This window comes from Dermacentor andersoni, chromosome 5, assembly GCF_023375885.2.
Source record: "Dermacentor andersoni chromosome 5, qqDerAnde1_hic_scaffold, whole genome shotgun sequence".
In the NCBI taxonomy this organism is placed as follows: Eukaryota; Metazoa; Arthropoda; class Arachnida; order Ixodida; family Ixodidae; genus Dermacentor; species Dermacentor andersoni.
In genome coordinates, this window is record NC_092818.1 from 116,571,140 (window position 1) to 116,586,677 (window position 15,538).

General features: G+C 45.0%; 1 protein-coding gene across 1 annotated transcript in view; it reads right to left on the reverse strand.

Annotated features, from left to right (window-relative positions):
* The window catches only part of SrpRalpha (signal recognition particle receptor alpha), a 67,633-nt gene that overhangs the window by 5,214 nt on the left and 46,881 nt on the right, over positions 1-15,538 (reverse strand). The window contains exons 8-11 of the mRNA XM_050178452.3: positions 13,253-13,362; positions 12,055-12,314; positions 8,122-8,335; positions 3,614-3,699 (exon numbers count right to left, since the gene is read on the reverse strand). Of these exons, the coding sequence (XP_050034409.1) occupies positions 3,614-3,699; positions 8,122-8,335; positions 12,055-12,314; positions 13,253-13,362 (670 nt within the window). The remainder of the gene's footprint in view (positions 1-3,613; positions 3,700-8,121; positions 8,336-12,054; positions 12,315-13,252; positions 13,363-15,538) is intronic.

The following is a 15,538-nucleotide window of genomic DNA, read 5'->3' on the forward strand; positions in this document are numbered from 1 at the left end:
ACGGGAAGACGGAACTCGCCGTCATTCCGGGAGGCATGACGTCAACACTTCAGCCACTGGACGTCGTGCTCAACAAGCCCTTTAAAGACCATGTCTGTGAACAATATAATCAGTGGATGGCCGGCGACAACCCGACAACCCCAACCGGCCGGCTGCGCAGGCCGCCTCTCACCACTGTGGCCACATGGGTGTCGCAGGCTCCACGCTCGCTGCCCGACGATATGGTGGTGCGGGCATTCAAGAAGTGTTGCATTAGCAACTCCTTGGACGGCACCGAGGATGACATGTTGTGGGACGCAGCCAGTGAAAAGCAGTAGTCTTCGGACGAGAGTTGAGACAGCTCAAACAAATGAGCAGGTGATGAGTCTGGCGGCACCACTAAATGAAACGAAGTTTTGTGCCTTATAATTTTTATGTTGACTTCTTTGCTTCAATGTAAGGGGGTCAACCTATATTCCGCCTCGACCTATATTCCGCATTATACGGTACACCTCAGCAATAAAACCACAGGTTCAACACAAAGCAAGATTTATTTGCAGACACTAAATTAAGCAAATAAATAAAATGTCTCTTGGCTGACCTACTCAAAGTCTGAGCCAAGGCTGAGATCGCTGATACCGGCCTCATCGGCAACTTCAACACTGTCTGCATAGCCACTGTCGTGCACCAGGTCGTCTTTGCTTCTGTCCAAAGCATTTGAAATCCGAATCTTATTAAAGCTAAGGACTATGAGGTCTGGGGAAATCATGGCCCATGCATCCAATATCCACGTGCAAAGGTGCTCCACTGACGGATTCTTGATCTTGCCTCCAGGGGTCATGGTGTGTTCACCTTTGGCCATCCATCCTGCGTACAGCTTCCGAACATTATCCTTGAACGGTTTGTTCAAGGATACGTCCAGAGGCTGCAGCATCGATGTGAGACTGCTTGGGATAACGGCTAGATCAGTCTGCAGCTCCTTTGGCTTCGCCCGAACACAGTCAATAAGGTGACTGCGGCAGCTGTCGATGACAAGCAGTGACAAATAAAGCAGTGCCCCTGGGCACCTTCCCCAAACAGTTCTGACCCAGTCAACCATAAGGTCTGCGGTCATACACCTTTTTTTTTTTTTGCACCCGAATGTGAACGCCAGGAGGGAATTTCCTTTTGGGAGGGTCTTTAGTTTGAAAATTACAAAAGGTGGCAGCTTTCGTACATCCACTGTCAGAGTGAGCGTGACAGGGCACCTTCGTTTTTCAGCACCTGTAGTCCTAATATGCACATTCCTCACACCTTTTTTTCAGCTGCTGTGCTACTCGGCATGTCAAAATTTAGTGATGTTTGGTCTGCGTTGCCAATCTGTGAGAGCAGGAAGTTCTTCACTTGCACACAAAGTGATGAAAGTCAACTATCTTGTCTTCATACAGTGCGGGTAACTGCTGACACAAAGTTGTCCATCTCCTAAGTGACAGGCCACTTCGGTGCATAAATCACGTGGCCCACTCATTGCTCATGCGGAAATCTTGCACCGGGAATGGCCTTCTTCCTTGCAATTACGCGCGCCCAATTGCTCACCAACTGAAATGGCCTATCCTTCTGCGCAGAAACCCTTGATATATTCAAGGCGTGCAGCTTCAATCTGTGCATATTTTCCAGTCATTGGACCATGGAAGGCCCAGCACGTCTTGTTGGAGGCATTCAGCTTTTCGTGCAGCCGCTGTCAGTAGCGGACGCAAAACTTGTCGACCACAAAAGCCTGCCCCCTGTTGCCGTTGTACAGAGCATACTCAATCACTTTCAACTTGAAACCAGCCACGTAACTTCCGTATCGACCCATTGCGAAGTAACACGAACAAAAGCAATGCCGATGTCGGCTGCTTATCACATGCGACTATGCGCACTACCAAAATTTAACAAAATGACTGAAACCTCGCCACTTGTGGCTGGGCTTGGATTGGACTAAGGCTGCGTGCGTTGTCAGTGTGCATATTGCTTAAAAGATGGCACTTAGCTGTCATACGCTATTATCATCAGTGGCTGGAACAAGCAGACGACATTTGCTGCTGCACGGCCCCAATGAAATTGGTTTAATTATGCTGCAGGTCTTAACAAGCAAGACCGCTGGTTCAATGGGCAGTGTTTGTTCAATTCTATCAAGCCCCCAAATCGAATGCACACGAACATCATATGGGTTCAACGTAAGAAGCTAATGCGGAATCAACATTAGAGCTCTTGAAAAAGAATAGATATCAAATGTGCATAAGAATAACTTAGCAAGAAAAACCTAGCATGCCTCTGATTATGGCAATAAGAATATGAAAGCAACAAATCCTTGCCTTTTGTGATAGAAATGGGAAGGAAACCCCAGAACATTGGCCGCTGCAAGCGCTTATCAGCCACAATATGAGGAGGATTGCAGCTTCTGCACTGCTCTTGTGCGAAATAGAAACAGGATTTGCCGACGCATTCAGTAAATAAAAGATTGTTGATGTAGTAATCATTATTTTATTGTTTTCTTGATACCCTTGATAATTTAACATTTGGTTAGGTTGGAAATTTCTTTCGCTCCCGTGAAATCTGAATGAGGTTTTACTGTACATCAACATGCCTTTATTTAGTAGACATTCAAACCCTCACTTGTATTTAGCGCAAAACCAATGTGGAAGCTGCAATTCTCGTCATGTTGTTGTGACTTCCATTGTAGTGCGACAGCAGTGCAAAATGTGAGTAATTGAAATATAAAATGTTCTTAATACGTCGCGCCTATCCCAATTTTTTTTTTTTTTTTCAAATGAACTGAGTGGCAACTGATCATCCATCACGGCATAGGTGGCACATTTTTCAGCAGCGCACAGGCCACAGTACAATCAGTTTTCATCTTTGAGAGCTTCCACCAAGTCTGACATCACGTGCACCTGGCACTAAATTGAAATGAAACTACTACCCACCACGACGACTACCAATTAGTTTGCAGTCGCTAACAACGCAATCATGGATGGTGACCGCACAGTTCTAAAGGCACATGACTTATGCAGTGTCATGTGCAGCAGTAAATGTGAGAATAAAGAGGCATAAAGTATTTCTGCCATTCCTGCACGGTTACCACAGGCGACCATGACGATTCAGGCTCTGCTGCTTCATGTTAGATGGATGCTAGTGCCACTTTTGCTTGTTTGTGCTGAACATTTGTGGCACTAAATGCTTGGCATGCCTCAAGTGTCATCCAAACTAGAGTTTTACACCATTGAATAATGCATACGATTTCCAAAACCAGAGTGTCTGTCCGAATTGTCCAATTTTCCTAATTAACAAGATTTCACTATACCTGGGGGTACGTTAGAATTGAGAAAGATAAATATCTTACTGTGTTTTCATAATACAAGATACACGGTATACAAGACTGATCAAAATGGTACACTCTTCAAACACAGAAAAATAGTATAGTCTTTAAAAAGATACAGAGAAAATTCACGCACCAACAGCTTACATCACTTATTTGGCAAACTGTAGAAGGCAAGAAAAAAAATTACAGCATCACCAGAAAAGCCCACGCAAATATATACCTGCGCACATACATATTCTAACAGGAGAAGTGGAGCACATTGTTAACACCTCGTTCAAAACTCAAACTCACCTTTGCCAGTGCACGCATCAAGGGTTCATTATCCTGCATTCTTCCAGCTGTGTCAATAAGGACAACATCAAGTTTTGTTTCTCGAGCTGGAACAGAAAGAAAAGACATGTTTGCATACCGAAGCTACTCAGCCATGTACTAGTATTACTTGGTACCAGCCAAGATGTTCTAGAAGCTTGTTTTGCTACAATACATTAACATGCTGAACACTCGCAACTGAAATTTACATAATTTGACACATTTAGTGACACATCAATAAAACACCAGGTGCTTAAGCACCTGACACTAGTCATGCAAAGTCTTGCGAAAGTGATCGTATCCATCGAAGTGAATGACCAAGAATATGCCTCCCCTGGCCACACCAAGGTGCCAAATGTGATGATGGCACAAAGGTGTCTGTGGTCGGTACAGTAGAACCTCATTGATACAAGCCCATTTCATACGATTTCCTTGCGACAACGTTCGCAAGTGAGAACACAAGAAAATGACCCAATACCAGTTGTGCTCCTTCGTTACCGCAAGTTCCCAGAACACACAATCTTTCAGCGCCAACATTCAGTACATTGCCGAACTGTGGTTGTATAATAGCTTTCTTGGCTGTTCTATTCCAAGTGAACCAGAAAAATTCGCAGTTCCGCCGAAAAGGTGGAGCACTGATTGCGATAGCAAATTAGTAGATAGCTCTACGAAGTAAGGATAGTAGTCTTATCCACCGTATAAACTTGTAAACATTCGCCTAATAACTAAATTAACAATGATAGAATGCGTAAGTGTGACTCGACGAGGACGTAGAAAGAAACAGACACACGGAGACAGCACTGTGTTTGTGTGTCTGCTTCTTTCTACGTCTTTTTCAGTCCCGCTTACACATCTATTATGGATTCAAACCAGTTAGCCCGTGAACAGTTTAACTGAATTAACCAGCACAGTGTCACACACACACAGGTAAACATGAACACACATCGCTCGATGACAGTGGAAACTGTCTGTGAAAACGTTGGAGTTGGAAATCGCGGCAGCAGCCAGGAGTCAATTGACCTCCGTGCATATGTCGCTTCAACACGTATGATACGTCAAAAGCACAGCGCATACGAAGCTACAGGCACTATGCGCACTCTGCAAACATCGCAGATTGCTTTGAAAATGAGGCCCGCGCGGGCACACACTTTAGCTACTTCGCCGACCACTTTTAAGACATACGAGCGCCAGCAACATGGCCCTACGGTGTCCACCAAAGGCATCTACTACGGCGTCCGCGATTCGCATGACCAACGCCGTAGTAGACGCCGCGGTTGTGTCCACTCTGTACGGAGCGGTGGGTGAGGAGGACATCGAGGCACTGAAGTAGCCTCCAGAGAACGCCCCTCCTCCCTCGCCTCGCGCGCCACAGGATACGTCGCACATCCGGGCCACGTTCCTCGGGCATGCATGCGAAATTGAACCAAGTTCGCCAGCTTACCCTCACACGCTTTCACTCATACGGAACCTCACGGCAACGGTGACAGCAAAAATCTACCTGGAGTGTCCATATAATTGCTATCGTAATAAAAGGGGCAAGGCACATGCACAATTAAGAGCAGTAGATGCCCACCACAGCAGCTTTCCCTCAGTACTCACCCACCCGTGTCATGTGGTGAAAATGCCAACACTCGGCCACTTTCCTCTTTCAATAGCAGGAAATCCCCTTGCGGGTCATCACATGTCGCCATTCATAGCTATCACCGCCAAACCTATTGCAATAAGCATCCTCACCTATCTGTTTCACAGTGCATGTGGCATGATGCCATTGGAAGCGTACTGCAAGGGGATAACCAAAATGCAGTGCCATTCCGTGCTGTAGGCAATGCGAAGTGAATGCCAGGTTTTGCTGCGGTGGCCCCATATTCCCGCACAGCCCAACAGCTTGATTTCGTTTCAGGTTCCCGTCACAGCCTTAAAACACTACGCAAGAGGAAAGCGACTAAGCGCATCTCCGGCAGCTCAGGTCCAGCTCGAGGTGCATTGGTGTTGCATGTCACAACAATTCTTGCCAAGTGCGCATGTAAAAAATGCCGGCCAAAATGACCCGCCTCAAGAGCCTGCTGGCCCAGGATGAATTTGAGGAGTGTAAACTTAAGCATGCTGAAGCTGCAAAAAAGAAGACATCTATCTTGAGCTCCACCAGCTCAGCACATGTCATCTCCTGCTGCAACAGTTTGGGCAATGCTTTGTATTACGTAAGTGTCAACTACAATGAAGTCTGCCAAATTTTTTAGTGGCTTCAGATCATACATTTCCTGGTCGTTAAGTTTTTTTTACCCATTTTTCTCCAGAATGTATGAACGAAGCTCAACTATAGGCAAGTGCTGACGTTGCTATAATCAGACACCAGCGGGCATTAGGCAGCTGAGACACATAGTACTTGAGTGCTAAGCATTGAGGATGCCAAACACAGAGTATAAATGGGTATCCAGAGGGAATGTTAAAGAACACTAGAAAATCTTCTTTACTGCTCATCCCATTTTAGAACATGGCTACCAAATTCAGTAATGCATGAGGCCTGCACAAATACTATTACAATGTTATATAGTAGTCAGAAGGACAACAACATTTGAATGGGCTACTATGACAGAAATATTAACTGTGAAATGGTATTATAAATAAACTGAGTGTTATCCTCAGATGTAGCATTTAATACGATAGAATGTCATTGGAGGAAATAAAGCAAGGTAAATTATGGCAAAGGGAAGTTTTCAGGTCTTACTGACTAGCAACACTGACATTGCAGCTTTTTTTTCTGCTCATAACTAAAGAACAGGGGGGAAGGGGGCATTGTGTGCTAATGAATTTAAATTGACTGCATAAAATTTCAGAATGCAGTTATTCCTCTGTTCAATGCAATCATATTCTACCCAAACAAGCTTTAAGCACCTTTTCACTTCCCTTGCAGAGCGTGCTTAAGATTTCTGGTTTGAGTTGCTTGAATGTGTTAGCTTAATGCATCTTTCTCCTAAAGCCTTTGATGTTTGCTCCTTACAGCCTATGTTTGTTCTTGATAAGCTGCTATCTCTTCATTGTTTCAGTTAAGTCTGGCAGCAGCTGTACTCATGGCAACTCCACAAATTCTATAACTGTTGTTGCATTTCTATTTGTTCTAACTACGGGTGGTACACTCCAGGCAGTTTTCCAGGAGAAAGAGAAGTTCATTCCTTGTTGGTTGGAATGAAGCGTGGAGATGACATCAACATAATGGAGCTGAACTATGCCCCCAGTCACTGAAAAAAGCAGTGCGTGCGTTGCTGCTGCTGTGTTTACTTTTTGGAGGTGGTCTGAAGTTTTGAAGTTTCGTCAGCAGGAAGGGACAAAATGTAGCTGTGTGTGAGGAGAGGCGCTCTAAAGAGACCAAAGAGAATGAATGTTGCATCTGTCGTTACGATGTTCCTTTGTTCTCCTGTACTGGTAACAAGGATAATGAATTTTTCTTTAATGTTAATCGTTAAGCCGAGTTTTACGTTGTCAATCTTTCACACCTGTGTTATGCTTGATGTGTTACACTTGAATGAGAAAGTCTGATGCTCCCTGGTTCCATAAGGATTATATACAGTCAACCCTCGTTACAACAGACCCTGATAATTCGACAAAAAACTTTCGTTTTATCTGAAGTCCGTGATATTCAAAATGCCTCACTTCTGCAACTTCCATCGCAATGTCTAACAACTTTATTGCAAAGAGTGAGTGACGAACTTCCAAAGTAGAAAACAAACAAAAGAAGGCCACAGTTTCGCCCGAAAGGCGAAGCATTGATTGCGAGAGCAAATTAAGCAAGATAAGCGCGGAAGCAGCTGCGAGCGAACTGGCCTTCGTGCTGTCTCTCACTTCAACGGCAAAAGCACAGAACATATAAAGCTACCGGCATTGTTCACATCGCAGATCACTTTCAAGATACGGTGCCCGTGCGGGCGTGCGCACTTTGTAGATGTTGCAAATCGCTTTCAAGATACGGCAGCCGCGTCGTAAGCAGCAGCCGCCAGAGCAGAACCCCCCTCTCTCTCTTGCCTCTGCCCCCGTGCCTCGCGCGTGAAAGAAGACGACGCATTCCCACCCCACCTTCCTCTCTCGCGCGCGCGATATTGAGCTGCGATCGTCGGCTGACCCTCACAAGTCAGTTGCCAGCCCTTGTCAAGGGCTGAAAGCACGTTTAACACGCACAATTTAGAAAAACATTGCTGCTAATATTGTCTACCGTTGCCGATAGTGCATTGTAACACAGTCCGTTAAAAGCGAACTTCGTTGCATAAATAGAATAGGTAGAACAAACTAAGGCTGACATATGGTCCATTATACCCGAAAGTCTGTTGTATGCGAGTCCGTTGTAACGAGCCTGAACTTTACTGTAATAGGGAATGAAGGCAGTGTAATAAATATTTAGAATGATTATTTAGATGTTAGTGATATGACACAATTGACAGAAATTTGACAAGAAAATTGTAGTCAAGCGAACACCCAACACACGATAAGCACACATGTACCATAGTTGATGGCCTCCATGGCAATGCCTGCAGCATCCTTTCCGTAACCCTTCTCGTACAGTTGCACCATCTGCTTGCCACCATGCTTCTCAGGTGGGTGCAGGGCATTCAGGTGGCGCATGTGAGTGCGCAGCTGCTCCACAGCACCAGCTCGGAATGTGTCACAGGCAGCAATCAGTACCCGGCAGTTGTTTTCAATCAGCCAGAAGCAGATCTGCAAGATTTTCCAGTTACTCATAAGACACTGTTCCTACGACTGTTCGCAGCCATGCGGAACCTTCTCGAGACTATAGAGTCAGAGAAGGTTCCTAGCTAAGCTGAACGCTCAGTTGCCCCTAAAGCAATCGAGCAGCTACACTACCTGCACTTTGTTAGATCTTGGTCGCACTCCTAGCTCGAAGGCGAGCACTAATTTTGACAATCCTTCCGAGCACTCCAAGCTGGAGCGCAGTGCTTTGAGTGGACTAGGTGAATGTGTTCTGAGGACTTGTTTATGGCCACCTAAATGTAAAGCACACCACCAGAGCACTCTCGAGTGCTCGAACGACCAGTTGAATGTACCATTTGTGCGGGCAAGTTGGTCCATATTTGTCAATAAGAAAAAGCAACATCCTTCAAGCACAGCAGCCCAATGCTCCAAACACTAGGCCATGATTACATGCATACTCCTCTTATGCCAAAGCTGACCAGTTCTTTGCGACGTTTGGCTCATGTGTCACATGCCAGATTCTCGTGTTCCTTCCTCAGGACAGCTCGCGCTTTTAGACGTCAAATTAGACTGCGGGATTGGCCCACATTCCCCAATACTTTCTTCATAGAAGCTAGCACTACGTAGAAACTGTGCAAAGCTGTACCAATTTCATGATCGGCCCACGTCGAATGCGTCTTGCTTCATGCCAGAGCGTAAATGCCATCGTCGTTTTGGCATACACCACATGACATTGCCATAGGTATGTACGACTGTAACACGTGGTCGCTGATGACGTCACAATCTGTGTTTCTCTCAATTACACTCTTCCAGTACCTATGCAGAACTCAACAATTGGCATGTCGGAAGCTCAGATTGAACGGCCAGAGTAGAAATGCTAACAGCGTCACACGATTGTTGTCACTGTCGTCTTGCTGCTGTCATCATGGGCGTGCTCGCGTCAACCACATAGCTGTTCGTCGTACACAAACACATTGGTTAACCAGGTGATGCTTTGCTTGTATAATCCTAAATGATGCCGATTAGTCAGCTAACCAGCAAAGTGCTTTGCACAACGACGATTCCCACAGTGCGTGAAATCTGATACATTTTTTGGGGATGTTCACCCTACTGTGTGCTGTGTCATTTGCTACCAAGAGGATTTGTAAACACAACACCATAGCAAGCTTTCTAGTACAATAAAATCTCCTTATTTCGACCCTTGTTAATATAAAAGAGTGGATAATTTGGACTCATCCACTGGTCCTGGCAGGTGTTTGCATTAGTTAATGCCATCAAACTCTCTTTAATCTGGACAATTCTGAAAGCTTGGAGTGCAGTAAATGTACAATACAAATGAGCAAAAACAAAGCTGGTGTCCAAATGAAACAAAGCAGCCGAGTCCACATGGTTAACCATACGGTAACGACAGGAACACCGGAACGCTTGAAGCCTATTTTCGCCTTTATAGCCTTTATTATTGCATTTATTGCCATGCATGACACTGCGTTGTCCAGTCACTAGTCGCCATCAATCACGTTGCCTCGATACTGACCGCGGTTTCCTCTGAAGTGGCTGTGAGAAACAGCAGTTCCGTTTTGACTCTGTGCGCGCATGGGTTGTGTGCCACCAGAAATGCGTGGCCGCCATCCATGATTGTGTTGACATCGACCACAGTTTTTCCTGCAGTGGCTGTGGCAAGCCTTCAGAACTGTGAGGTTGCCATCCGTGATTGTGCCAAAAGTGACCGCGGTTTCGTCCGCAGCGGTTGTAGCAAGCAGTAGTTTCATCTTGACTTAGCGTAGCGCGTGCGCAATGTCACGAACATAGCTGTGATGAGATTCTTTCAATTAATTAATCGTTGCTGAGGCACAGCCTCAGTGCATGAAGTGATGAAGTCATTCGTTACCACACTGAAAGCCATTCATTAAAGAAAATCCAATACAAAGAGAAAAAGAACCTGCACAATCTAATCAAACACGCAAAAAAGAATTAAGCCTCAAAAGAAAGTATCAAAATCAGAAGGGGCCTTCAGTTTCATGGTCTGCAGTGGAGCTGCAAGACGAACTAGAGGTGTTCACGGAGGCAGCTCTCAGAGCGTAGAAGCGGTGCTGAAGACAGGCACTGATGAAGAAAAATCCTGGTCACCCTCAGGCGAACAACCGGGGTTCAGTGATGCAGGAGCAAGTCCGGTTGTGACTGGAAAAATGGGCAGGTGGACCTGGCACGGTAGGGGTCTCGACGCCGGACACCAAGTCCAATGGCTTCACCTGCTCCCGGTGCATGGGCTTCATTTCTCCTACATCAATCAGCACCTTCCTGTTGCGATGATCGGGAGAATGCAGCGACCACGCCTCTGGAAGGTTGCCATGGGCCAGTAGAAGGCACAAAGCCCGGGCCTGATGCCTGACGACTTCACTCTTGCAGCTGGAGCACTGGCGAACTACTTCCTCCGTGCAGGCTTGTTGCTCCACGTCTCCCCAGTTCCTTCTTTTCTCTCTCCTGGCTTGGTATTTCTGTTCGAATTATTCTTTGGCACACTTGTGCAACCGCGACAGTGTCTTGTCGTCTTTGCATGGCTGACCAACCCACTCCGATCACGGCACTCATGCACATGACACATCACAACAGCAGAAGCTGTCAAGGATGGAGAACAATTCACTAAACTCAGCGGCTACAGTTTAACGGCATCGAACTCACTGGCTACGTCACAACTGACGGACACTTTGTTGCAGACTGGCTCACTGGCGAAAAAATAATCGGGATGTGCAGGCGGAATTGCAAAGCACGTCTTGGATGAAAACACGGGCCCTGCATCGCAGCTGCACTGTGAAGGAAGCACGAGGCATCATTCGCTGCTGTGAGCGCTAACCCATCGTGAGATGACAAGAATTGCAGCTTTCACACTGCTTTTGTACTGAATAGAAACAAGATTTGATGATTCATTCAGCAAGTAAATGCACACTAATTTACTAACTACAGTGAAACCTCGTTAAACCGGAGTTGTCCGGAGCTTGGAAAAAGTACATACTAAACGGTAGTGCTGCTTAACCGAAACAGCATGGGATCGCCCACTTACCTGTCAAGAACCGAACTCTGAGAGAGTGCAATGAAAGGGGAAATAACAAGCAGTATTTATTTACTTCGCGCGACAAACATGTTATTTTCGTTTGATGCCGCGGCGGCTTAGCAGTCATGACAGCGGCCTCAAACTTGCTGAGGCTGTGAGCCAGCTTTTCAGCAGCCAATGTCTTTTATATCTGAGTTTCGGCATGACGCGAGTTCTCGCTTGCACGACACCACAACACTCTCCGACACGGCGCCAAAATGATGTTGATGTGGCTTAACGCGCAAACGCACAGGGCACTTGGAGGTCGTTGTGCTCATTTCTGAGGCTTGTTGTTCTGCCAGGCTGCCCGATGGAGACGACGCACCGCCATATTTGCGCGACGAAAAGTGGAAACACTACGTGTTAACCGATACGTACGCAATAAGCTGGTACGGTTTATGCGGATACAAAACACATTGTGTTCAAGGCCACTGAGTCGGGGATTTGACTTCACTACCTTTAAAACGAAACTACTGCTTAAGCGGGTACGGTTTAATGAGGTTTTACTGTGTTGGTGTTATTTTTTTTGGTTACCCTCTAGAACTTGACATTCAATTAATTTGATTTTACCTTTTTTCAGTCTTGTGGTATCTAAATTAAAAAATGGTTATTGTATGTACATATAAAGAAAACTTGCCTTGGCCAAGTTGGTGGACTTTCCAACTCCATTCACACCGCAGAAGGTAATGACGAAGGGGCGCCCGGCACGCTGTGCCTCCAGGACGTCTCGCAGCAGGTTGACACGGCGCTTGGGTGAAAGCAGCTGCACCAGCGCATCTACCAAGGTGGCCCGCACCGTGGATGCCACGCCCGTGAAGCTGCCGAGCACTCGTCCTTCCAGACGGGCTCCCACCGAATCGCACAGCTTTTGGGCCACATCAGCCGCCACATTTTTGGCTGCGACAGAACCACAAATGGAGGCCACTCTCGCTACTAGACGGTTATGGTGCCGCAATGTTTTGAACACTCGCAGTGACATAAGCAAAACCACGTATTTTTATTTTTTATTCAGCAGGGTGATCTTCTTTCACATTTTTGATTTATGAAGTCTGTAAGCATTGCATGCATGTATCCTAAGCTTTTCTGACAAGCACGGAGAAGAAAAAAGCAATGCCCAAAGCAGAATGCATCGTTTCCACGTTCCCTTTAAAGCTTTGCATGCAAACGTTGCTGGCAAGACAAAAATACCAACCACTGCAGTTCAACAACACAATGCCCCGGATCATGCTTTCCGGGAACTTATTACTAACCAGTAAAAAAGACGAGCAACTTTATTGCATCATTTTTTTTGCATTCTTGATGTGAACATTGGCACTGTGAAATTGTACGAAACGGAATCATATCAATGAGGTTCTACTATATATATTTGGACACGATTGTCTGAATATATATGAAGCAGGTTCGATATCGCACAGCACTAAAGAGTTAAAAAAAAATTTTTTTTTTCCACATTGAAGAGCAGCACATACCCAGTGACCCAATTTGGCGTCGCAGAGGTTTATTGAAGAGTGACCACGACTCAGTGTCACATGAAGTCAATGACCCAAGTTGGTCCAACAGCTGATTTGAACATGGTTCCCTCAGCACGGCAGCCCAATGCTCCATCCACTAAGCCATGAACTATCCAGTGACCCAAGTTGGGATAAAAATAGTCAGAGACAGAAACACACCAGAAAGTGTGTAAAGTATCTTAAAAATGCTAATCAGATTAGAAGCATTTACTAACTCGTGTTAAGGTGTACTTGTTAACACAGGCACTGCAGACATATGAAATCATGCCACAACTTCAGGGACAGAGGGACAAGAGCTCAGTAGAGTGTGACTGGTCAGCTCACCAATAAGATGGTCCCTCAGCTTGTCCAGAACAGGGGCCATGTCCTCTGCTGTGATACTCTTGGATCCGACCAAGCCACGGAACATACCAAACATGCCTCCAGTCTTGCCTCTGCAAAAACAATGAAGCATGAAACAAAAATTCAGTGGCGATTTAGCGGCAAATGTGGGAGGAATATGTTAGCATTACGTCCTGGGGCCTCAAAGAGGCGTATCTAAGAATTAAAATGCATTCATCGCACTGCAAAGTGTTGTATGTACAGGAGCTCACTAGACAAATGTCCTGCTTATTTGAGAAGCAAAGCGCAACTGACAATTGTCCAGAGTAGACCACCGTCACTTGCAATATATATATATATATATATATATATATATATATATAATACACACATACATACTCTTCTAAGCTCTCCCATCTCGTCTATCCCTCTACTACATGACCCCCTTTCCACGCTTAACACACGTTTTTTCTCACTTTGACACTCCTAATGCTAATGCATTAAAAAAGTTCTATACCATTTGACATGATGCAATCAAGCTTGATGAGAATGAAATATATTTAATAGCTGTGGAAACATTCAACATAAGCAAGCTTAACATTCCGAATGCAGCAATATACTTTATCTGACCATGACATAGATAAAAGCTTCTCAGAAATATGCAGGAAGTCTACAAATGACGAGGTAAAAACAGGCTGAACAGCAAGGAAAATTTCCTGCACTAATAAGATGCTAAGCATGCCATAAATAGCTGCATGCCACAATACAATGCAAACTGACGTCAGCTACCAAAGAAAGTAATGCCTTGGAGCCTGCAGTTAGCACTTGTGATTCTGAATACAGTCGCTGACCACTAATTCAGATATTCTTGATTATTCAGACACCTTTGCAGCACCATCACTAGCCTTATGGTGAAAAATCCAAAAGTGTGTTCAGAAAACGGCATTCTTTTTTATTCTACATCTGGATAGCAAACTTATTCCAGATTCAAAATATATACGACAATTGGACAGTAAATTCACAACTTGTCAGAAAATACACAAAATGCAAAACGAGGAGGTGCTGGTGGTGAAAGGTTCCGTCCATCTAACTTCGTTCACTGCCCGCCATATCAAAACTATCACCGTAGTTGGCGACATGTGAGTCACTGAATGTGTCTATAACTCTGAAAACACTGCCATCCCTGTCAATAGTTTAATGCAAAAGCAAATCTTCGGAGCTTGATGACTTGATCAAACGAAAACTGTGCTTTTGCGACGAGCATGGCAACATGGGACTGGCAGCCGACATTTTTAATATCTCTATAGGACGAGCCTAGACAACGTCTGTGCCCCCTAGCAGCCAAAGAGGAAGCTCGCCAGAAATCCAAAGAGGATTGGGCTCACCAGGCCCATTACTGGCAATTAGAAATATTGCCTAAACATGTGGACAAGAGAGACTTATCCTTGGCACTTACTGCAAAAAAAAAAAAAAAAAAAAAATGAAACTGAAACTGAGTAAGACTTGTCCATAGCACATAAAAGGTTAATGTATAAGGACAACCAAAATTTTAGACACTTTAAGAGCGCCAAGCAATCGACCACACCCAAATTGAAGGACGAACCAAGTAACTAAATCATAAAGGTTGCATTTATGATTTGATGGGTGAGTTCTTTTTCGTATATCCAGCATTTGTTAATTTACGTGTTCAATTGCGACGCTTTCCCAGGTTATATTAAGCAGTTTCACATGGTACTAACTCCACTTTGATGTCCTTGCAGACGAGGGTGGTGAGGGAAGCGCCGGACAATGACTATAGACCTTTTGCAAAATGGCAGCAACTATGTGCGCAAGTTGATTTCCCGCCACTATCTTGAAGGATAGACGTGCATGAGAGCATGGGTCATGCATGGAAAGTTTGTGGGCCACTCCTTCTGTTACAGGTCATATTGAGTTTGTTGCTCTGTTCTGGCATATACATAGCATGTTCGCTGCACAATATGATCCTGCTAACACAGGTTTGGTTAGCTACAAGTTTGGTTAGCTACAAATTTTGTAAATTCTTACATAATTCTGGATTCCATCAGTGCAAGCTACACAGAAAAAAGAAAGGAAACAAACCAAGAAGTGTGTCATGCTGGGATATCGTATACTAGTGTAGCAATCCTGTGCAGTTATCTAGCATGGCCAAAGTGGGACCTCACAAACACTAGCATTCAGCCATACGATTGGATTAACTTTGTCGCAGCCACCATTTCCCAGCATCTCATACTTGACTCAAGGAATTTGACTGCTGTTACCTATGCATGG